Raw genomic sequence first — 24,274 nt, 5'->3', positions numbered from 1 at the left:
CTCAGCTACTGCTCCAGCGCCATGCCTGTTGCCATGACCCTCACCATGATGGTCATGGACTCCAACTTTCTGAAACTGTAAACAAGTCCCGGTAAACTGTCTTTTCTAAGTTGCCTTGGTCACTATGTGTCTTCACAGAAAAGTAACTAAGACAATAAGTCAACCTCCCCGTGCTGACAAGAGTAAATACTTCCTCAGGACCACAGAGGCATAGCTCCAAGGGCCAAGTTCAAATCCCTAGGTCCCATATAAAGACAACATACGGCTTTACACTGGACCCCAAAGACTGATGGGCCAGCCAGTCTAGCCAAAACTATGTGAGCTCCAGGTTCAGTAAGAGACTCTATCTCAAAATGTAAGGTGGAGAATGATATAGAAAGACACTAATGTTGACCTCTGGCCTCCACACACAGATGAATACATATAAATATGCATGCACACAACACACACACACACACACACACACACACACACACACGAGAGTAAATTTTCTTACAAGTTATCTTTGTACTTTTTAATTTACTTGAAATGGTCATCTAGGGAGGTAGATTCTGAAACACATCTCTGAAATGGAGATAATCTCCAATTATAAATGTCACATTGACATGCTCACTGATGGAGTGGCATGTGACCACTCCAGTAATTTGGTCCACACTGGTCCACAGCCAAAGGGAGAATATTTCAAGAGAATGCCTAGGGGAACTACAAAACCAAGGTGGTGATACATACATAACACATTTTTCCATGTGCGTGTGACAGAAGTCAGCAGCTGCAGGTCCCCCGTGCCCGTCATATACTGCAAAGTATAGCACCTCTTCGGTCAGCTGTGCGAACCCAAATCGATCTTCATTTTCTTTCCGCTTGCCAATGAGGGAGGCGCAGCCCACATTCTCCAGGCTAATTTTGGGAATTGGCTTGCCATACTTGATGCTAGGCGGCAGCAAAATTGGCTCGTCGATGCGGTTGTCCCAGATCCCAAAATTGTCCCAAGTGGCTGGCTGCCCACTTCCGTCCGGGTCAAACCGGGAACACCTGGGCTCCGAAGTGGAGCTGTAGCAGGCAGGAGTTACCTGCCTGTTGTCCTGCAGAAGAACAGAGCTTAACAACACTCTCTTCTTCACCTGGCTCCCTCCACTTCTCACCAAGGTAATTAAGGCCGCCGATAACATAATGCAGCTCCAAAGGCCTCAGTCTCAGGGAAAAACAAACAGAGCAATAGGCGAATTCCTTGAAGAAAACTGATGCACCTAGGGGTGGGGGCAAAGACAAAGTCACAGTCAGTAATTCAAAACACTGCTCATACATCATCAGATGCCAGAAACAAAAGCCATAAAGAGTATGACATTGTATGTGAGTGTGAGTGTGTGTGTGTTGGGAACCCTGCATGCTATTCTTGAGAATGCTGGATGAAAAATTTATCTACCGCCTTCGCGGTGTTTGAATTCTATAAACGTTTGACGATATGCATATATCAACAACACATGTATCTCTGATTTAACCTGCCATCACTTAGGGGCCTTGTTAAAATTAACATTTTGATTCAGCTGGTATAAAGTAAGGCCACACTGTACACTTCTACTCAGCTGTGGTTACACATATGCTGGTCATCAGGTCACACTTTGTAAGTAAATACCCTTTCTTCACAAACTTGGTTGTTCTGAAGACAAGATAATGTACATGTCAACAATAACAACAACCTCTTCTTAGGAAAGAAATAGGAAAAAACAGCTGGCTACTAGAAGATTTACAATAATTCTGTACTCAAAGAGTAGCCAAGCTTCAAACAAAGACACAATTTTGGATCAGAGTTTCCTTTTTACTTAATATTTCTATTCATTCTTTAGGAATTTCATACAGTGTATTTTTGCCATAGTCACCCCAACTCTTCCTACCAATGAATGCCTCCAAGGTCCACCCTACTTCCTACCTCCACACTTCATGTCCTATTTAAAAAATAACCCATCAACTCCAAATTGAGCTGCCTAAGTACTCCTGGGTGTGGGACCATTGGCTGGTGCACAGCTGACCTACCAGGAGCCACACTCTTCAACTGACTCTCCCTTTCCCAGAGGCCATCATTGTCCACAGTTCCTCAGCTGGGGACTCGTGCACCCCTTCCCACTCCATACTAGAATGCCGACTGGCTCTTGTGCAGGCGACTGAAGCTGTTCTGAGTTCCTGGGTTCAGCAGACCTGTCTTACACAGACAACACTATTCCACTCTGGTCCCTTGTCCCCAACAGTGGCATCTGGCTCTTATATCTTCCCACTTCCTCTTCTGAGATGGTCCCTGAGCCTTGGAGAGGGGGTGTGATATGGAAGTCAAATCTGAGTCTTTACAATCTATTAACTAATGAACTTTGCTTTTTATATTAGATGGTTACTGTAAATTGGCTCAGGTAAACACCTACTAGCAAAATAGGCCAGTTCCAATGGTGTTTCTGTGGTAGACGTGCATGAAGAGGGTAAGCGAGGAATTGAGCACGTGTTAGAGACAAGTAGCCCAGATTTATGGCCCTGTGATCCATACATTTACATTAACAATGTAGCTCTCCTTTCCTCCACTGCCAACAGCTCATCAATACCTAAGACAAGAAGACTCTGCCTCTTTTTCTTCTAAACAGGGACTCACTATGCAGCCCTAGCTGGCCTGGAATTCACTATGTATATCAGGCTGGCCTTGAACGTACAGGGTTCACCTTCCTCTGCCTCCTGATGCTGTGATTAAAGGTATATGCGAACACAGGTAGGCAAAGGCTGCATTTCTTGAAACCATTATTCTGCATTCCTACTTAAACCCAATCCTAAAACCTTTCTTGGCATGATGAGGAATTATCAGGGAGTTCTCATAGCCCTGTGGTTGGGCTGTTTCCAATAGTTTTCCATACATACCAAGTTCTAAGCAGAGACTCGGCTGCACAGCACTTCGCTCTGTTACTTTACAAATGAAAAACTAATTCTTGATGCTAAGATTTGACAATGCTGGAAGAAGGTATTATATTATTCGCAACTACATAAGCCAGGATTGTGTCTGTTGTGGCTCGTGTCTGTAGTCCTACCTACTGAGGACGATGAAGTAAGAAGGATCATTTTCATCCAGTTGAGATTAGTCTAGGAAACACAGTGAAACACTGTTTCAAATAAACAATCAAAATTATTTCACAATAAAAAATGAGTTTAAAAAAATCTATCTCTTCAGGACCTATGGATATGACTGTATCAATTAATCTCTGCAAAATGCATAAACATTCACACACAAAAAAAAAAGCCAGCTGGAGTCCATATACACAGGAATGCCTTACAAATTTTAAACAATAACTTTCAGAAGAATCTTTGGGAATTCAGTTTAGCTAAGGGTGGGGAGGGCCATTATCCTGTACAAAACAGTCAAAGAGAGAACGCAATATGAACAAACTCCTTTAGAAATCATGATGAGGATGGGAGCTAGGGGTGGAGAGAGGGATATAACTAACATTATATCCCTAAGGATGCTTGAAAAAGCCATATAAGTTGCCTAATACATATACATATAATATCCTCTGAGGGTCAGGGGGAGAGGGAGAGAGAAACCATATACAGCAGATGATGCTCCTTCTGGAAGCCATAGGTAAGTCAAATAAAAAGTCCACTGCCCGGTGTAGAGTACCTTTCCCCCAGCAGTCGGTAAGGGGTGTACCAGAAACTCTTTAAACAATACAGGCTACTGTGATTTCTCTTGCTTGTGCACTAGAACTATATGGTAAGACCCCGTTGCTGAATCCACCCACCACACACTTTGTCCGCAGAGACCACCTTGTGAATTCCCATCTCTAAACCCACAGATTAGAAGCGCGGCTTTCAGACCTCATCGATGTTTCTTTGTGCGTGGACTGTGATGAACACAGAAACTCAAAACTGACCAAAATGAGGAGAATAGGTGTTTGTGGAGTCCTCGGACAAAAATGCGACATTATATTACACCTCTCCCCTCGAGGCTCAGGGGCCATCGAAGAAGATGGAGCAGAAAGATGTAAGAGGCTGCAGCCAGGGAGGAGTGGCAGGAAACTGTCTTCTCAGCTTGACACCATGACTGCACTCTCCAACTCACCACAGCCTTGGGGGGCTGCGCTAGACCAAACCAGTCAACATTCCTGGATGAAAGGGCTTACAAGTACTCGGCAACTCACCCCTGAGGTGCTATGGACGGCTGGTGGGTTCTGGGAGAAGGAGATCCTGTTTTTCTTTAGAGGTGTAGAAACCGGTCGGTTGTCTATGCTCAGGAGGGCCTCACATCCATGAATAGATGGGCGATATAAGTTGGAAACACTGGTCAAGGGGGAAAAAAGACATAAAGGTGAAAGTGGGGATGGCGGAGTAGGTTTTAGAGGAGTTAGGAGGAAGAGTGTGTGGGGGGTGTGATCAAAATACACTGTCTGAAATTCTATAAAAACAAAAAAAGGAATAAAAATATTTTGACCAAATTTTGAGATACACAGAAAACTGGTAGTACATTCCCTTGAGTGTCTCTGTGAGGATGTTTTCAGAGACCATGAGATACGAGTTAGTGGTCGGTCAGCAAAGGGAGGGCAAAAGACTCAAAAGAGTTTGTTTAGGTGACTTCAGTTCATGTACACTTACTTAGCAGGTAAGCACCCACTTTAAAGTTACGGGACAGCAGACAAATGACTCAAGTTTTCAAACAGCTCTTCTAGGATTCTCTTGCCCACTTCCCCTGTATGCGTCTCTCTAACTCTCAAAAAAAAAAAAAAATCAAATGATAAACACAGCTACGTTCTCATCAAAGAACAAATATTCACAAGATATATTACTGAATAATAAAATAAAAGTGGACAGTTCCTTTGAGCCTATATAATCTAATATTTATCATCAATTTGACCTTCCATCATAGTATCAATACTTCAGAAAATCAGCAGAGCAGTTATAGAGAAAAACCTGCTGGAGTGAGCAGCTACAGAACTAGGTCAGCACCACCTAGGCAAACAGACTTAAGTGGTTCCGTCTCCTTTGCCAGCCACACCAAAACTAAACCACAGAGATCCCTTTTAGAGCCTCACGAAAAGTATTCAAAGGTAACTTGTGTTCCCAAGCTGCATGACAACTCTCAGTGAAACCTGCACACAACCCAGAGGTGTAGCTTAATGGTGCAGCCCAGTGCTTAGCATGCATAAGACCCTCGATTCAACATCGGCCAGCCACCAAACGAAGACAAAAAAACATCTAGAGAAAAACAAACATCCTCATTCCAAACCAAACAAAGCTCTGTACATCCAGAAAGACATCCCCTGCTTCAAGTTTGGAAAAAACCATCATCAGCCCCAGAGATCTTGGAATGCCTGCAGAATTGACCACGAACTGAAGAGCCGATGAGGGGAGTGAAATGGAAGTGTGAAAGACAACGAACACTTAAAACAACAGCAAATTACAAACAAACACAAAACAACAGAAAATAAACTAAACCAACAAACAAACACAACAGCAACAACAACAAAAAAATGGTTCCTTTAAACAGACGGAGAACAACCTGATAAACGCCTAAGCTTTCTCGTAACAGTGAGCTGGGATAAGCTTATCAGTTTGTCCACTAAGAAGCAGTTACTTAGCACGTTGTTATTAATCAGGGAGAAATATGTAAATCTGCAGATTAGAAACCTAAGCTAACCAATGCTAGTAAACCATTTAAACAATTATATTTAATCTTTCAAAGTGAAAGATTATTTCCCTTTATTGCTTTTACTATACAAAAATATCCCAGAAAAGTAAAAGGAATACAAAGCATGTCACAAATGCATATGACATATTCTACTAACAATAAAGAAACTTTAAACTATGGTAAGGAAGAGAATAAAAATAAACAATTTGCTTGGAATCCTAGATATATAACATAACAATCTAAAATATTTTGGTAATTGTACATAAAAGGGGGAAAAGACTCTTGCTTGAACTTAATATTTCAAATTCTTTATTTCCTAATCAAAACAAAAATGTATGTATCACAATTTAATCACTTCAGTCTTTAAAACTCTATGTGTGCATGCACAAAATTAAAAACGCCTTACTATTCTGGCTATTATAAATAAACATCTGAAAATATGCCTTTCCACCAATTCCACAATGATTTGTGTGACGAAGCCTTTCTCACAGACCCAGAAAGAAAGGAGGGAAGAAATAAAAATGCGATGCTCGAACAAAGTTATCCCCACGTTAGTAATTCCAGGTGGCAGGAATCTCAGCCCAAGAGGTTAACAAAGCTGTGAGATGTCATAGGCACTGAGTTGCTTCAAGACAGCACTGGTGAAACTCACTTCTACAGAGCGGCAATCACAGCAAGAAAGGAGCTTTGTGGGGTGGTCCACCCCCAGAATCTCAACACTTAGAGGGTGGAGGAACCAGGAGTTAAAGGCCGGTCTGAGACTACTTGAGACCCCATCCCAACAACAAAAAAACATCAGGATTGAAAAACATACCTGCCTTGTAAACTTTTTAAACCACCCTCTGATTGTGTAGCCCAAAGACGCACAGACACAGCTGCAAGACTGCTGCACCAGTTCTACTCTTCATAGTTCTCCGATTTTAGTCTCACCCAGCAGTTTAACTCCCAGAGCTGCTCCATTTTATTTTTGAAAAAAGGAGGCACTATCTCTACAGCAGGTTTTGGCACTGGGAATTTGAGTTCAGCTGCTGTGGAACGTCAAAAACAGTTCAAAAGGGAAATTTACTTCTACCACTTCAAGCAAGCATCTGGCAGAATTGGGAGTTCTGGCAATCAACAGTACTGATAAGGCTTAGATTTTCCTCTCTCCAGGAACCGTGAGGTAACTAACAAGTGGCACTTTGGTATCTTCCTATAATGGAAACACAAGGTAACTTTTTGCTATTTTTTTTTCACTTTATTTATTTACTTATGTGTACAGGGATGCAGCCAGTGCAAGTCGGCAGAGGTCAGAGGACACCTTGTAGGTGGTGCACCTTCTCTGGTGCTAGAACTCAAGCGGCAGGCTTGGCAGCAGGAAACTTTACCGGTCAAGGCCGAGTGACATCACCAGCCCGATTTTTAATATTCTTAAACTCCAAATTTCTTTACCATCATCGCCAATGAAAACCCCCTACACCCTGGTAAACAACTAAAATCATCTGAAAACCTCTGAAATGTATTCTAGCAAATCTGCACTCAATGACTTTACCTCCTTTTAGGAGGAAAGAAAACAAAACCCTCAGTGAGCTTTGGGTGTATGTGAGCCTCGGTTTAGACATGTGAACTGAGAATAGTAATGAAAAGTACTTATTACTCAATTTTGTGAAAGAGGTTCTGATGTTGTCAAGGAAAAAGAGACTCGGGTTGCAAGAAAAACAGTTATTAACAAGAACCCATTATCCAAAGCTTCCGTATCCAGTGACATTTGTCATACAGTGGTGCTCTGGTTTCCAATTTCTACAAGCTACAACACACACTCGCAGTCCAACACCTTCCCTTCCGCGCAGGCCAGCAGATCTCGGGCGGCCCCAACTGTTTTCTTCCTGGGGTACAGGTCCTTTAGAGGCCACATTTGCTCTCCCCATCTGGGGCACCTGGGCTGGGGGTGGAGGGCTTCGCTGTTACTATCCCTCCGACTCCTACAAGGAAAACACCAGCGGAGCTTCTGAGAATTGTCCTAGCAGTTTCTACCCAGAGCCTCATCTTTGTCTCCTCCGGGTGAATTAGCTCATCTACAGAAAGCGGCTGCGGAAACAGGCACCCCGAGCCACATAGCTTTAAGACACAGAGCTCTCTTAGCAAAAAACAACACAAGCCCGGAGATCCAAACCACTAGGGCTCCGCTGGACACGGTCCTGAGCTAGTTTGCTGGCCTTGATGGAAGCCGGACCGCTGCAGGACAACATCCTCCAGCTAGCGCAGCCCAGCAGATCTCGGGGCACAACCCCCCCCCCCCGCCGGGGTCTTCAGGCCGGGGAAACAGGTCCCACAGTGGCCATGCCTACTCTCTCTGGCTGGCGCGCACCTGGAGGGCCTCGCTGCGGGGAATCCAGGGCGCCTTCTGTTCCCCCCACATTCTCTGTCCCTCCCACCAGCCCTGCCCATCCTACTAGCCCCGCTCCGGCGCCGCTCACTTCCAGCCTGAGGTCAAGTTCAAGGCCGACCGCGGTTGCATCCGCCCGGGCGCAGCCGCCGTGGGCCTCGGCGGGAACAGCTGCTGTCCACCTCGCACACAGAGCCCGGGGAGATGCGCGTGGGTCTCGGCCTCAGACGGTGGAAGCTGCTGGAACCCATCCCATATTTCTCCGCCTTCCTGGTCCTCCCTTAACGCTCCATTCGGAGGACCGCCAATAGATTCTCGTCAACAACCTAGGGGAATGAGCGAACTGAACTCTTCAGGCTCTTACCTCGTGATGGCTATGTGTCTGTAAATTTCTTAATTGGCTAATGGGAGGAAAGGGAAGGCTTTCTTGGATGATATATAAGACTGACTTCTCTTGTTGATTCCGATCTCCAGAACAAGCAATTAGGGAAGCCACAATCTCCTCTCTGGAAATGCTCGAAATTATTTTTCGCTGCTGGCCAAATGGAGACCGGGAGGAGTTTGTTCCTGATGATTGATGGCAACTCCGACCAGTTGGTGCTCTGCAAGGCTCTCTGCCTGCCCTCAATCTCAGCCAATCATAGCTCTAGATGAGACCGAGCCTCCTGCACGGGCAATTTGACCTCTCAGACTGCCAACTAAGCGTAGCAGAGCGACGGTAGATTGAGCCAGTAGGGGCTCGACATGGCGCCCCGCCCTCCGAGGTGGCCTCGGATCAGAGGTGCCAGGGACCTTGCTCTTTGCCAACCAGGGGAGGAAGGAGTGTTGCTTCGACCAGAGGTATCTTGGCTATGAACCAAGAAAATCGAGAACAGAACATCCACGCCTTGCTTGTGTATAGCCCTTGTACGTCTTCCATTTTTCTTGCTAGCTCTTTGACAAATCACAGAGCAGTGTTCTTCGAGCTGCACTAACAGGCATCTTGGGATGGTTTGCAAAGGTCCTGTATGCCATAAGGATTTCCATCTTTGTGAGGGAAGCATTGCCTGGGATCAGAAGGTCTAAACTGGCTCAGGTAGTCAGAAAACTGTCCTTGGAATCTTCTAGGCTTAGTAAGGAAGAAGTGGAAGCAAGCCCACAAATAAACAAATGAGTGAAAAATAAATCACGCCAAGAGAGGAAACAGCTAAGGTATGGATCGAGAACACGGGGCGCTGAGTCCCGCCTGAACTAGCAATCATGGTTCTAACAAGAAGGCAATAGCAGATACCCGTTGGACTGTATCACCACACCCCAGGGCAGGTCCCATGCACAGGAGTATTGGCCAACACAAAACAGACTCCATGTTTTTTGTGTGTGCACATTTTGTTTTGATATTTTTTAGTCTTAATTGGGTTCTTTTTGTTTTGATTTTTTGTTTGGGAGAGAGAGAGATGAAGTTGGGTGGGTAGGGAAGTGGGGAGGATCTGAGAGGAATTGGAGGAGGAGAAAGAATATGCTCAAAATATACTGTATGAAAAAATTTAATTAGAATATTCTTAAAATTAATGACTAGGTTGTGTCTACTAAGTCCAAGAGTATCTGGAGATCCGGTGCATTTAATATTGATCTATTTAGACAGTGATGTTCATGCTGATGACTCACAAACTCTTATGATGACTTGAGGATTGTGTTGGGTAGAGAGTCAATTTTCATAAAACTCTTGAAATTGTTCCTGGATCTAGCATACATACAGAAAATGTGTGCATATTGGATGTGGCTCAAGCGATCCTCACAACGTTCAGCTTGTCTTTGTAGGTAGCACCAGATCAAGAAACAATGTTATGAACACCTGAACACCTAGGAACCCTCCATTCTGCCAAGCAGTCACTGCTTCTTTCCTCTATGCTGACTTTTATATGCTGACTTTTAACATAGTAGATTAATTTTGTTTCTACTGTTGCTATGTAAGTATTGAGCCATAACCTATGCATTCTCTTTTTGTTTGACTTCTCTGGTTCAACAAGGTATTTGTAAGATTCTTCTGTGTTGCTGTACAGTTTCAGGTCTTTATATTTTTGCAGTTTTATCATAATTTATGCATTTGTTTTTGTGATGTATGTTGAAGTAATTTCCAGTTCGGAGCTATTATAGTTAGTACCTACCATGCCCATTGCCTTGATTACAATCTCTAGTACCAAAAACCAGAAAGAGGACTGGATATGGCTCAGTACTTAAGAGCAAATACTACTCTTCCAGAATACGCTGGTTTGGTTCCCACGTAGGGCAGCTTATGATTGTAACACCAGGGGACCCAAAGCCTCCAAGGACAGAGGTTCATGTGCACATACCTTCACACAGACCACACCCATAGACATAATTAAAAATAACAAAATAAATCTTTTTTTTAAGCAGAAAGAAAAATAATTACTATCAAATGATAGTAATTTTAGTATTTGTGACTACAGAAAGTGAGACACTCAGTTTGGTTTTTTTTTTTTTTTTTTTGTGTGTGTGTGTGTGTGTGTGTGTGTGTGTGTTTTTCCAAGGCAGGGTTTCTCTGTGTAGCTTTGTGCTTTTCCTGGATCTTGCTCTGTAGACCAGGCTGGCCTCGAACTCACAAAGATCCACCTGGTTCTGCCTCCCAAGTGCTGGGATTAAAGGCATGTGCCACCATCGCCCAGTGACACTCAGTTTGTAAGTGATCAAATTTGCACTTAAGCAGGCAAGATTTCTTCATAGCCATGCTCTCAACTGCCATGTTATAGACTTTCCTGTAAGAGGTAAGTGTGAGGACCCTGCACTCACATTCAGTGTGCAGGGCTACCCCGTGCTGTTCTCTCGAGAGCATCCTTGATGTCTTGCCTACAACACTGCAGAAGCAACACCATCTCATCCTGAGGCCTTTACACAACATGGCTTTTCTTTTTATACATTCTCTAGTGATATTTGTCGCTTGTTCTGTTTTTAGGGTTGATGATTGTGTGCTGTGTGGACAGGTATAAATGTGGCCGATATCAGTCTGTGGTCTCAGCAGATCCCTTTTTCTCTTGGGGACTGTTTTTGGTATTTGTCAGAATGAAAAGGGGAGGGAGAGAATTTCTGTGGGCAAATGCACACCCGGGCTCTGATTCTTCAGTCTTCATCGCAACTTCTGGACAGAGACTTTACCTTTCCTAACATAAGAACCTTATCAGAGAGTTAAGGAGGAGAAAGCAAACCTTAGGTCTCTATGACCCTTATGTACAGTCAGCTCACAGTATACTCTGCCTTCTCTTGGGCTCCATTGGGAAACAGCCTCCTGGCAGAGACCTTTTTTACATCAGTCACTTCAAAACAGGCTAAAGGTAACCTTACCTAACTCCAGTGTAACCAGCCAATCGCAAAGCCACCCATTTGTGGTTTGTATCTCCTTTTCTGAGGAAGAAGTTTGCCAGAAGGCAAATCTGGTCAAACTCACCTCCCAGGCATGGTTTATATTCTGCTCTAACTGAGCCCAATTGCTTATTTCTCCTCTTTGAATGCTTCAGTTAAGTGTAAGCCTTTATGGCCTTGCTGTCACTGAAGACAGCTGTTCTCAATGGTCAGTGGTTCTCCACCTTCCTGACGCTGTGACCCTTTAATACACTTCCTTCCCCACCTTCCTAATATACTTTAATACACTTCCTCACGTTGTGGGGACCCCTAGCCATAAAAATATTTTCGCTGCTTCTTCATAATTTTAGTTTTGCTACGAAACCATAATGTAAGTATCTGTGTTTTCCAAGGGTCTTAGGTGACCCCTGTGAAAGGTCATTAGACACCCCCCCAAGTTCTCTTTCTCCCTTTCTTCCTCCCCCCTCTTCTTCCCCCCTCTCCCTCCTCCTCCCCTCCATTCTTTGCATTCTGTATTATTGTTGGCGGCATAAAATGGCCTGAAACTTATGCTCATTGTGTGGTCTACTTTATGGGAGGGACATGGCATAACAGAAAGCCAACTTTGGCTAAACTAACTCAAGGTCTATAGAACCAAATGTTTACAGTATTTGGCATCAATGACCATGCACAGAGAGGCAGAAGAAATGAACTTCAGAGACCCAGCCAGAATTCAAATCCTCTCTGCTCCACACGAAGGCCTGCAGCAAATCCTTCCTTCTTAGTGTGTCAAAATCTCCTCATCTGGAAAAACAGGATAAGGCAGACTGTATCAAGGGCTATTGTGTAAAGTGTAAAAGTTGTCATGTGATACACATGTTACTGGTAGGGCAAGGATGTTTACAAAGATAGTTTGAAGAATACAAAGAGCTAATGAGTTCAGTTTTCATCCTTTTGAGAAGGGAGTAGTACAATATTTAAAAGTCCGTCTGAAAGTTCCAGGATGGCCTCGGGCAAGTTCCTTAACCTTTCTGTGCTTTGTCTAGTAAAACGAGGTTGACCATTGTGGGATATTTGTATACTGTGTGAAGATGTATTGCTATGGTTGGTATCATAAAAAGCTGAACAGCCAATAGCTAGGCAGGAGGTATAGGTGGGACTTTCAGGTAGAGAGAGAACTCTGGGAAGAAGAAAGGTGGAGGAGAAAGCAGAATGTGTAGTTCAAAGATCAGGTAATGCCATGTGTCAGAATGTAGATTAATATAAATAGGTTGATTTAAGTTGTAAGAGCCAGTGGGACAAGCCTAAGCTAAGGCCAAGCTTTCATAATTAATAATAAGTCTCCACGTTGTTATTTATGGCTAGCAACCCTGAGGAATAAGTACTACTACCTTTGACAGTAATGAGACTGCCTCATAGGACTGTCAGTCAGGTAAATATTAAATAAGTTAGAACCTGTCAGGGTGCACCGTGTAGCATGGGTCGGTTGAAAAAAGAAGGCATTCCCAAGATGAAATTTTAAGCCCTATGTGGCAGCAAGAAGGTCCAGCCTCTTCTGATGGACTGAACAACCCCCCACCCCCACCCCATCCCCACCCCCACCAACAGCCATACAAAGACATATTTATTGATTGCTACACAAAGCATTTTCTCATACCAAGGTCCCTAATCTTAATTTATGTGTCTTACCGAAGGAAAGCATCACATGACTCTAGTCCTTTATTATGCATTGTGTATAATACACAACAATACAAGAGCCCCAGGTGTGCCTGAGGCATCTTGTGACCAAAGTCATGGGATGGCTGCAAAGCCCTTTCAGCAAAACAATCACTGTTTTCCATAAGGATTTTTCAAGGTCAAAGTACTTCTAAAAAAAACTGCTGTTCATTCTAGTATCTACACCATACTGTGATTCTGTTAAATTTTCACAAGAACCCTTGCATCAGTGCACAGAGAGAGGAGCACTTGCAAAGGTTAGCATTGCAGTTAATTCTATGTCAATTTTGCTAGGCTGCAGTGCCTAGATATTTTGTAAGACATCAATCTGGAGATAGCCTAATCCGTTTTATGTAATGAAGTGTTTCCCAATACCAGACTAGTCAAGTCAATTTAAATATTATTGAACAAGAAAACAAACTTTCATCTAGCTGTCAAATGTTAAGATAGAATTTACATTTAAGTTACAACTTTGTGGATCTGAAATTCAGTTGTAAACAGGGGTGATGGCAGTTGTCTAGGAGACTGCCAGTGCATTCCCTGGAACAAAGACTGGGAAAGACAGAAGACCAAGCCTCAGAGAAAAGTAACAGCTTCATATAGTCAAGATGTGAGAAGCCTAATGCTGGAAGTTGAATAACTGGTGCTGCCTTGGGAACTTTATAGGGCCCCTGGAGCCTCCCCTGTCCAGTTTAGATAGATATCTGCCCCCATACCTTTCCACTGTTTCACCTTGTAATGTTTACTAAGAAACAGCTACATCAGGAAGCCTGTCTTTATTTTCCTTATCTACCTGTGTCCCTCATGCCCCCACCCCCAGAGATTGACCAACTTCTGCCATGGAAGGGGCAATGAACACTCTAGCAGTTTCATTTATTCATGGGGAATAGTCTGGGGTGGGGAGCTGGTCCATGAGAGAGGAGATTTTTATAAGGCGGGCTCCTGGGGCCAGTCCAGAGGGCTGTGGTAAAATTCTGGCAGACCAGTGTGTCTGGAGCTCTGTCTTCAGGACCATTTGTACAAATGGACTGAAGGAATGGCGAAAAGAATGCTAGAGGGCACCCCATTATATCCCAGAGGAGAGTGACCATTCCCAGGAAAGTCCTGCATAGGAGTAGTCCTGTCGAGGCTGGCCTGGAGAGCAATGGGCCCAGCAGCCACTCTCAAGCACATTCGTTGCTTTTGGAGTGGATGGACTCAGTGTGAGGCACTTCCTGGATGGCTTTCTAGACAGGGAGAAAGAAGAACTTTAACCACTGTTTAGTTTTTAGGTTAAAACAATAGCAGGCCATTGATCTCGGTGGCAGTAAGACTCTGCAACATTAAATTGAGCCAAGGTCATGATGTCCTATTATCTGGCCAGCACTTTTCTTATGAAGAAGAAAATCATTAACAAGAAATGGTTGTCTAAGCAAGATCTCATATGGTTTTAAGCCTAATGTCCAGGGAGTGTGATCCCTTAAACCATTAAAGAAAAACAACATTCATTTTATTCTTTGGTTATCCTTTGCTGTTGGGTGGCCAAAATTAATGTTTTTTTCCTGCCATGGTCATTTGAAGATCTTGTCCCAAGGGTCACGTGGACTTGGGAGGACCCTCTGGCTCTCTGGCCTTCCTTTTTATCAATTGTTCCATCTATGTGAGGGTAACTCAAAGGCCTTGCTTGACCATGGCTTCACTTGGAAACATGGAGATTTTCCTCTGTATTGACCTTCCTCTTTATAGACTGGATACTGACTAGAGCTCCCCAAACAAGAGCACAGATGACTCCCTATAGTAACAACGTTTTGAGAGATGTTCCACAGTCTCCTGGGACCCACTTGACCTTGGATAGTGAGGGGGTATTCTCCCCTTTGATCCTTCTGACTACATTAGCAAGGCCTCCAAGTATGGGTTTTAATACCCAGAATGTCAGTTATTCCAGTCTGATACTTTTAACCACGGTGTAATATTTAGATGAAACTTGGGCAAAAGCAAAACCCTTAAAGCATTTGTCACACAAACATTTTGTTTCTTTAATCCAGGCCTTACCGTTACCATGGAGAGCAGACCAGTAACTCAGCTGAGTCACGCGGAGGTTTCACACCAATGTACTGAACTGTGACCGGTCACATACCTTCTATAGCTTTCACAGACCTGTATAACTTCCTAAAGCTTCACAGCTTCCTTGGTCATTTTGGAAAAACATCCAAGCATCTTATGAAACACAATAACATTAACACTATCATAATAAAAGGAAGTTGGAGCCAAACCGCACACATACTAAACTAATATTACCCGTGAACACACTGTTAAACTGTAACATGAATCTGAATCTAGTAGTTTACACTGAACAGGAGACTCACCATTGAGTTCAGTGACAACAGGCTAGACCCAAAACATCTCTCCTCCTTACAACCGTATCGATTTGGCCAGATGAGTCCTATCTATTGGTTCATGCCTTGGAAACAAGACTTGATTCCCTTTATTGTCTTTAAATTTTGTAAATCCATGGGTGAGTGGCAGTTAGCACTCATGATCAAGGTGGGGGGCGGGGGGACCACAATATCTGTCAGCAAGTGATAATTGCTGAAACTGCTAGGGTATAACTGAAATAGAACCAAGTTCCCTCCCCTGTAATCCTCATGAACAGTATTCCAAAAATGCTTTTTGTCAATGAAATGAGGTGAATGAATGATTAATTAGTTTTATGTAAACACATAACAATAGAAAAATATACATAATATTAAGAAAACTGCCATCATTTTGAAATCTGTAGTGCTAGTAGCCTATGTGTTTATAACTGACTGGAAATGACACCTAGTTTTCTAAACTCACTATTCTATTCTGGGTCTCGTGCAAATTACCCTTTGGAATCTGAAGGTAACTTTGTAAGAGATGATGAAAGGCATGTTTGTGGCTGGTTGTCAAGCAACCAAAGACTGAAGTTCCTGGCATGCACTCCTTTATTTTGTGCATAGAGTGGGTGTAGGTGCTGAACTGCATTTCTATTGGTTACATTCTCTTCCAATAGCAAAAAAGAACCTGTTATTTTTCCAGCTAATTAGCATACTGTGGGAAAAAAACCCAACTAGGTTTCATTCTCTGCTAGTGTCAAATATAGATATAAAAACCAAGGGCTTTAAGGACTGGGTTCAAAAGGACTCCATAAAAGAAATCATTTAAAAAATGTGAGTAAATGAATGGCACCAAGTTGTAGTTATATTATGTCATAAGAAATATAAAAGTTCTCTCTTCCTCTCTTCCTCTCTTCCTCCCCTCATTCCTCTGTGTTTAGAGCCAAATTCCTTCTGTAGCCTAGTTTGTTGTAAAAATCAGATCTTCCTGCTGTAAGCACCTCTTTCCATTCACCTTCTGGAATTGCAGGCATGTGCTACAAAGGTGGCAAGATGCCACCTTTCTGTCCCTGGAGATGCTTTAATGTAAAGGAAAGCAGAATCCCCAGGCATACTTCTATAGTGAAACTAGAAAACACTTAGCTAAATCCAAAGGACAACAGCGTGGTTGCTCCCTAACCCAACCTACCTCCAAATAGGCAATAAAAGAAGAGGCAGGAAGCTGCAATCTGGGAGGAAGTCAGAGTGGTTATGAGAGTTAGAAGGAAGGGGATCAAATGGCCATCACTGTGCCACCACTGGGGACTTCTGTGTGACCTGAAATGTGACCAGTGTAAGTAGCAAAGAAATGTATTCCTTTTCTGGTTATGAGCTACATATTTCCTCTTTCTCTGTCATATCCTTTCATGGTCTCTCCCTCTTCTACTTATAATTAATTCTGGACCCTCTGATACTTTTTACATCTCACAGCATTGCCTTAAAAAACTTCACTAACTCCATTTCCAAAGGAAAAAAAATAACTCTCAACTCCTAAGGTTAGTATTGCTGCCAGAACCCATACACCCCACTAACCACTTCCCCTAAAACAAGAAGACAGAAATCGACAGATGAAATAGGGCTTTTGTGTGTGCTGCCAGGGATCAAACCTGGGGCCTTGTGCATGCAAGGTGCGTCCACTGAGTCATGTACACCTCTACTAGCTAGAGAAACAGGTTTTTATTCAGTTCCTGTCCTGAGGAAAGTCAGGCATTTTTGAAATGCCTACGCCATTTTTTTCCCCAAACTTTCCCATGGGCAGATCCTGGTCCTCAACAATCTCTCACTCCTTCTCTAAATGGATCCTTTGTCCACTCAAGCTCTTCATCCCCAAACCTGCCAGGAGCATTCGTGCCTCCTTTTAACTTTCCAGGAAACAATCTTTATTTTCTACTTAGGTTTGTTTTTGTTTCTATCATCAGAGTTAAGAAGATTAAGATGAAGGGTTATCTTATGGTTCCTGATTGTGTGTGCTTTTAGCCAAGAACCAGGATAAAGAGGACTGTTGTATGCTGCAAACAGAAATAACAATAGCTGACTGTCTTAGTTGAAGGTCTCAGAGAAATAAAAAGAGATTGAAGAATTAATAGGAGACAGATCTGTAAACTCAGCACCTGGGAGGCTGAATTAAAAAAAAAAAATCTCAAACTCCAGGCCAACCTTGACTACATAGCAAGACCTTATCTCAAAATGGGAGGGGGATTAATGATTAACTGGGTTAGGTATTACAAACCCTATAGGGATTAATGATTAACTGGGTTAGGTATTACAAACCCTATAGGGAAAGCTAGTACCCACTTGAGCGCGATCAACCAAGTAGGGGTTACACGCTTAAAGAAAATCCTGACTTTCCTTCTTCCAGATGCTCAACTGTTCATAGCTCCTCAGTTAGGAGTGAGGACTCACGAGCTTCTCCCCCTCCACTCTGGAGTGCTGATTGGCTTGATCTTGTGTGCACAGCCAGCCACAGCTGCTGTGAGTTCACGTGTGCAGTGGTACTGTTGTGTCCAGAAGACACGGTTTCCCTCCAGTCCTCCCTGACCTCTGGACCTTATAATATCTACACCCTCACTTTTGAGATAGTGCTTGAGCCCTGGGTGGTGGGTTATATATAGGTGTTCCTTTTGGGGCTGAGCATTCAACAGACACTTATTCTCTGCACATTGATCAATGTTGAGTTTCTGCATTAACCCCTATTTCATGCACAAGAAGCTTCTCAAATGATATCAGAGAACTGTACTGATCTACGAACTACCAAAATAAGTGTTTAGAAAGCAGTTTTGTTGCAGAATATTATTTTAAGATGTGTTACATTTGTTTATGCTGTGGAACATTTGTTTTAATGATGCGAAGATAAGTTGCATTCTTTTATGTTGTATTTGTTTAACTCTGTGAAACTGTGTTACTTTGCCTGTCTAAAACACCTGATTGGTCTAATAAAGAGCTGAACAGCTAATAGTGAGTCAGCAGAAAAGATGAGCAGGGCTGGCAGGCAGAGAGAATAAATAGGAGAAATTTGGGGAGTCAGGATTAAGGAGCAAGAGAAGAAGGAGTGAGAAGAAAGGGGCCAGTCACACAGCCACACAGCCAACCACGGAGTAAGAGTGAAAGTGAGACACACAGAAGTAAGAAGAGGAAAAAGCCCAGAGGCAAAAGGTAGATGGGATAATTTAAGTTAAGAAAATCTGGCTAGAAACAAGCCAAGCTAAGGCCATCATTTATAAGTAACAATAAGCATCCCCTCCATGTATTTATCTGGGAGCTGGGTAGTGGGCCCCTCAAAAGAGTAAAAAGCCAAAAGAGTGAAAAACAAACAAACAACTACAAGTTTGATACTATGACATTTTAGAAAAATGATAGCAATAGCTTTCATCCCTGTGTGCCTGGGAGATCTCCAGTCATGGGTTTCGGACAGATTTATAGTAATGGGCATACATTTCTTTCTAAGCAGTGTCCCTTAAGTCCAATCAGAAAGTAGTTGTTTACTCCTATAACGTTTGTACCACTTTTACACCCATGGCAAATATAGCCACACCAATCATTATGAAGGGCCTAGTAACATGCAAAGGTAGACCTATCAGAGTAACTCTTGGCTCTTCAACACAAACCTTGAAGGCAAGAAGGATTTGGACTGATATCTTTGAAACTCTGAAAGAACTGCTAACCCAGTCTAATACACTCAGAAAAACTATCTGTCAAGATTGATAGTGAAAGAAACATTTTTCACTATAAAAGCAGGCTAAGGCAATCAATGACCACCAGACTATCCCTAAAAAGAATACTGGGAGGAATACTTCATTCTAAAGAGAAAGATAAACATACTTAACATACTACAAGAGGAAAAAAAGATGCCATGACATTCATTAAAGATGACTAAGGAAGTCCCAAGCACTACAACATTGACAAAATGTCAGGAAGCAACACATAGCTTTCAATACCTCTAAATATCAGTGGTTCCACTTTTTTTGTTTTTTTTTTTAAATTCTTATGAGTTACTGATTCTCTCACCCACTTTGGTTACTGTCTTCTCTAAGTCATGATTAACTTCATAACGTTGAGTGCACCATTTGGCTGTTAATCATTCTTAAAAGCAGGACTTTGAAATCTTTTTTTGGCACTTCAATGCTCTTAATATTTTTGTCTTCCAGTGTTCCAAAGTCATGGCCCTGTGTGGGTATCATAGTAGAGTTTTGTCCTTTTGATGGGTGTTCCTCTGTTGTATTTTACCCATGTGTTGGAATGTATGTGTCTTCCCTCTTTTCTTTTTCCCTCTTTCTCACTGCTTTTGTTTAGTTTCTTTTGCCTGCGTTCTTCTGGTAGGTCACCTTCGCTTATGTTTAAGTTCAGAGAAATGTTGACTGCAATGAGAACTATGATGACTAGACAGCAGTGCTATATGACCAACTTTACCTAGGGAGATGCAACACACACACACACACACACACACACACACACACACGCACGCACACGCGCACACACACGCACGCACGCACGCACACACTCACGCACATGCACAGACATGTTTAGTCAGCACACACAAGGAGCCCATACCATACCAAAGTACAGACATTAAACCAAAGTCCAGGTCAGTGAGACAATGAATTTTATTTCAGTTGTTTACAGGAATAGGGGTGATGGGCTACTTATTGGAGCAAAAATGACTCAAAGACAGTGGCACTAACAAAGCCCACCCCTGATTGGGGGACAGCTCACAAAATCTGGGAAGCTGGAGCACACTGCACAGCCTGCAGGCAGCTCGACATGTTAGAAAGTGTCTTTTCCAGATGGCTCAGTTCGTCCAAACCTCTTCCAGGCAGCTCTGCTGGTCTCTGCTTCTTCCAGGCATTGGTCTGGTCTGGGAGTCTTCTTCTGGCAGCCTCTACTCTTTATATAGCAGAGTGGTCTAGTGAACCTGAGCAGTTTCAGGGGCTTCCTGGTGCTGCTCTGTTAGTTACTTCCTATCTTAGCAAGCTTCCCTGCAGTATTTCCTCTTTCCTTAGAACATTCTGTTGTTTCTCCTGCCTGTAAACATCCTGTTGTTACAAGTTTCCTTACAAGATGGAAAGTTTTAATCTCGGAGGACACTACTACATAACAAGCAGTCCCAGCATTGGCAGCCACAGAAGACACTTGTGCATTTCGACTGTGTCCCCTACGAGGATTGGAAAGAGTGCTAGGATACTGATGGGGGTGAGGGGCACTGTTTATAGCGTTTTGTGTTTTGTTTTCTGAGTATCCGTGTTTAAGTGGTGAAGTAAAGAGGGAATGGGGAAGAGGACAAGAGTGAGTAAAAGTAAGACTAAAAAGGAAACTAATGTTTTGGAGGTATAAAAAGAGATAAAATATTAACAATTAGGTTTAGAGGAGAAAGAAGACACAAAAACGGTGGTTCTCAACCTGTGGATCATGACCATCAAGAAATACATATTACCAATTGTCTTAGGAACTGAGACACTTCTCAGTAGCAAATTACAGTTGTTACAACACAAACACATTTATAGTTGGGTTTCCTAAGACCATCAGAAATATATGTTTTCCAGTGGGCACAACCCACAGGTTGAGAACTGCTGCATAAAAGCCTTACTCTTGAGATACAAGTAACAGCATAAGAGCTGGATACCTAAAATACAAAAGTGTACACACCAAACTTTAAAACTGTATACACGTGTACAAAAATAGAAAGTGAAAATAGAACGTTTAAATTAATGATCAAAGTGAGGCAAATAACCAAACTGTATTATAAATCTCCATCCATGCCATATGAAAGGATGGCATGTAATGTTAGTGGGGAGGGTAATTGCAAGTTGTTATTGGTTATGGTCAGGGAAGAAACTAAACAAAAGAGATTAGATTCAGGGATCTCTTTCTGAAAAAAAGGGGGGATATAGGAATGATAGGATAAAAGGTTAGATCATTGAATCACCTTTTAGACTAAAAAACAACTACTAGTCTCAAATATTTTGCATTGGTATGGAATTTTGTACATTGATACAAATTTAAGGTTATTTTTATTAGAAAATACTGTATATATGTTTCTACTCTTATTTAAGGTATTGTACCTCTGTAGCTCATTTAAAAATGTGATATCACACTCTAGTCCTTGAAAGCTATTATTACAAACTATTTAGGATGATTAAGAAATGCAGGTTAGTAGTTAGTCTTCTATAACAATCAAATTTGTAGTCATGTTAGTTATGCTTTCAGGTAAAAAAATATATATCTATCTATATTTTAGATAGGTGGTCTTCAAATACTTCAGAGATCTACAGAATATGGCATTTAAGATGTTTTAGTAACATAGGGTTTTTCATGGCAGTGAGATACATTTGCTCCTGGCAGCACCAATCTACTTCAGAGAAGATTGACCTCAAATAACTTCCATATAGAGTTTGCTTTCATTGTGGCAAACAGCTACTGGGCAAGAAACTGTGCTTGCCTTGACTGCTGACAGTATGCTGTCCTATTTGGACAAGCAGGACATAAAGAAAGTGACCGCTAAACTTTGCCAAGACAAGGTAGGCCAGTCCTTCAAAATTCCCGCTTCTCAGAAAAGCCTACCAGATATTCTAGGCCTGTAGGCCAAAGATGGATGCCCCAGTATTGCAAAGGAACCTTGGGTGACTGTCCAGGTATCTAGCTGAATCTGTCATTTCTATAGTTTTAGAAGTGTTTGCTCTGCACTTCTTGTTTACTCAGGTAATATTTTATCCTTCTCAGATCTCTAATGAGACTCTTACTGTTTTCTTTGTTACCAAATTAAAAAAACAAACAAACAAAAGAGCTGTAAAGTTTATGTTTGAGAGACATAAAAGCTTAAGTTGTTTGTCTAAATAAATGTTTTAAGGTCTAAAAAGTTACATTTAGGATGGTAATACCTGTTATGATAGAAAGTGGTTTAGGTATAAAACTTTGGATTCATTAAAATAGGATAGAATATAGAGTGCTTTCTCTGAATTTGCCAAATACTAATGGACTGGACATTTTGAATGTAATCTTACTTGATAATTGTGCTTATTGTACATAGTTTTACTGTGTTAGCATTAAAATGTTTCCTTTTTATTTAGACAAAGAGGGCCAAATGTTGTGAGATAGTTTTGTTTTGTTTTGTTTTGTTTTTTGTACACTGTGAAGATGTGTCTTTGCTAAGGAACCTTCTTATTGGTTTAATAAAGAGCTAAACAGCCAACAGCCAGGCAGGAGAGGATAGGTGGGAATTCTGGAGAAAGATGGGAACTCTGGGAGGAATCTGAGGTGCAGGATTCACCAGGGAGACATAGAGTAAGTCAGACATACAGTATGGAGGAGAGGTAATGAGCCACGGCAGAACACAGATTAATATAAATGGGTTAATTTAAGTTATAAGAGCTGGTTGGGAACAAGCCTAGGCAAAGGCCAAGCTTTCATATTTAATAAGACGTCTCCATGTCATTATTTGGGAGCTGCCAGTCCAAAAAAATCTGACTACACATAAACATATAAATATAGCCTGCTAGGTTTATTTAGGGTAGCTTATATGTATATGATTTCAGGAATGACCACCTTGCATAACCAATTTGAGGAATCGAATCATCCATGGGCAAGGCTAATCTCCCTCACTCAGTAGTCATTAGTTATTTATAGTTCTTTGTTTAGGGGTGGGACTCCATAACATTTTTCCTTCCCTTGTTAGCATGTCTATTGATGTTATCTTGTTTAGGCTGCCTAAACAAGAGGTATCATGGGTATCACTTCCCTGTCCTTTCTAGGAGACACAATCTCACAGCAAACTTCTTGGTGGTGTAGATAAACACCTGATCATTTATGCAGGAGTGTGTTAAAAACTGAATCCCTGTGGATCGGAAGTGGCTCAGTGGACAAAGACACTTGTGTAAGCATGAGGACTTGAGTTAAAATTCCAAGCATCCCTGTAAAAAAAGCTGAGTGTGGCCATACACCTGTAACTCCAGCACTATGGAGGGCAGAGACAGAAAGATGATTGGGGCTTGTTTGTTAACCAATCTAGCTCCAGATTCAGTGAGAACAAGGCAGAAAGTTCTCAAAAGAACAAGGCCAGAGACTGGTGTAGCAGTTCACCTGATATCTTCATCTGATAAACTCACATGTGCTCACACATGCATATACCACACACATATACCCCTATGCACACACATACATACATATATCACACACAAACACCTCCTGGGCACATACACTTACATGTCACACATACACACACACACACACACACACACACACACACACACACACACACACTACTCGTATACATGTCTGCCCTCACGCAAACCCTAATTTCCTCAGGCATTCACCATTTCTTCATTTCAACACTGTTCTTCTTGATTTTTTTTCTCATTTGCTCCCTTGTTCTTCTGTTCCTATTTAAATACAAAAGCTGATTTCGAATGGCATTATCAGGAAACATATTTCTGAGTTATTTCTGATTTTTTCTCACATGGTTAATTTCTTCATCTAGTTACTGTGAATAAATATTAATTGAGTTGCTGCTGTGCTAGACATTTACAAGGCCTTGGAAACACTGAAGCTTTAGGAACAATTTCTGCTTCTGCTATTTCACCATGTTAGCAGTCTCTATCCACACTGCAAATCTATGACTGCAAACTTCTTTTTTCTTCTTTTTTTATTATTAAGAAATTTTCTATTCACTTTATATACCAACCACAGATCCCTTTCTCTTTCCTCTTCCCATCCCCCAGCCTTCCCCCCCCTCAACCTATCCCCCATCCCCACATTTCCCAAGTCAAGGTCTCCCATGGGGAGTCAGCAGAACTTGGCACACTCAGCTAAGGCAAGTCCAAGCCCCTCCTCCCTGCACCAATGCTG

The 24,274-nt window shown here is 42.2% G+C and overlaps 1 protein-coding gene across 4 annotated transcripts in view; it reads right to left on the bottom strand.

Moving 5' to 3' along the window:
- Positions 1 to 24,274, bottom strand: part of Ppm1k (protein phosphatase, Mg2+/Mn2+ dependent 1K) — a 64,149-nt gene that overhangs the window by 13,638 nt on the left and 26,237 nt on the right. The window contains exons 1-3 of one of the 4 annotated variants that reach the window (XM_028895240.2): positions 8,380 to 8,588; positions 4,167 to 4,305; positions 730 to 1,247 (exon numbers count right to left, since the gene is read on the bottom strand). In XM_028895240.2, the coding sequence (XP_028751073.1) occupies positions 730 to 1,169 (440 nt within the window). In that variant the 5' untranslated portion in view covers positions 1,170 to 1,247; positions 4,167 to 4,305; positions 8,380 to 8,588. The other 3 variants (XM_028895242.2, XM_037203781.1, XM_028895241.2) reach the window with 3 other exon arrangements.

Source organism: Peromyscus leucopus, chromosome 3, assembly GCF_004664715.2.
Source record: "Peromyscus leucopus breed LL Stock chromosome 3, UCI_PerLeu_2.1, whole genome shotgun sequence".
In the NCBI taxonomy this organism is placed as follows: domain Eukaryota; kingdom Metazoa; phylum Chordata; class Mammalia; order Rodentia; family Cricetidae; genus Peromyscus; species Peromyscus leucopus.
This window is presented reverse-complemented; position numbering and strand designations above follow the sequence as displayed.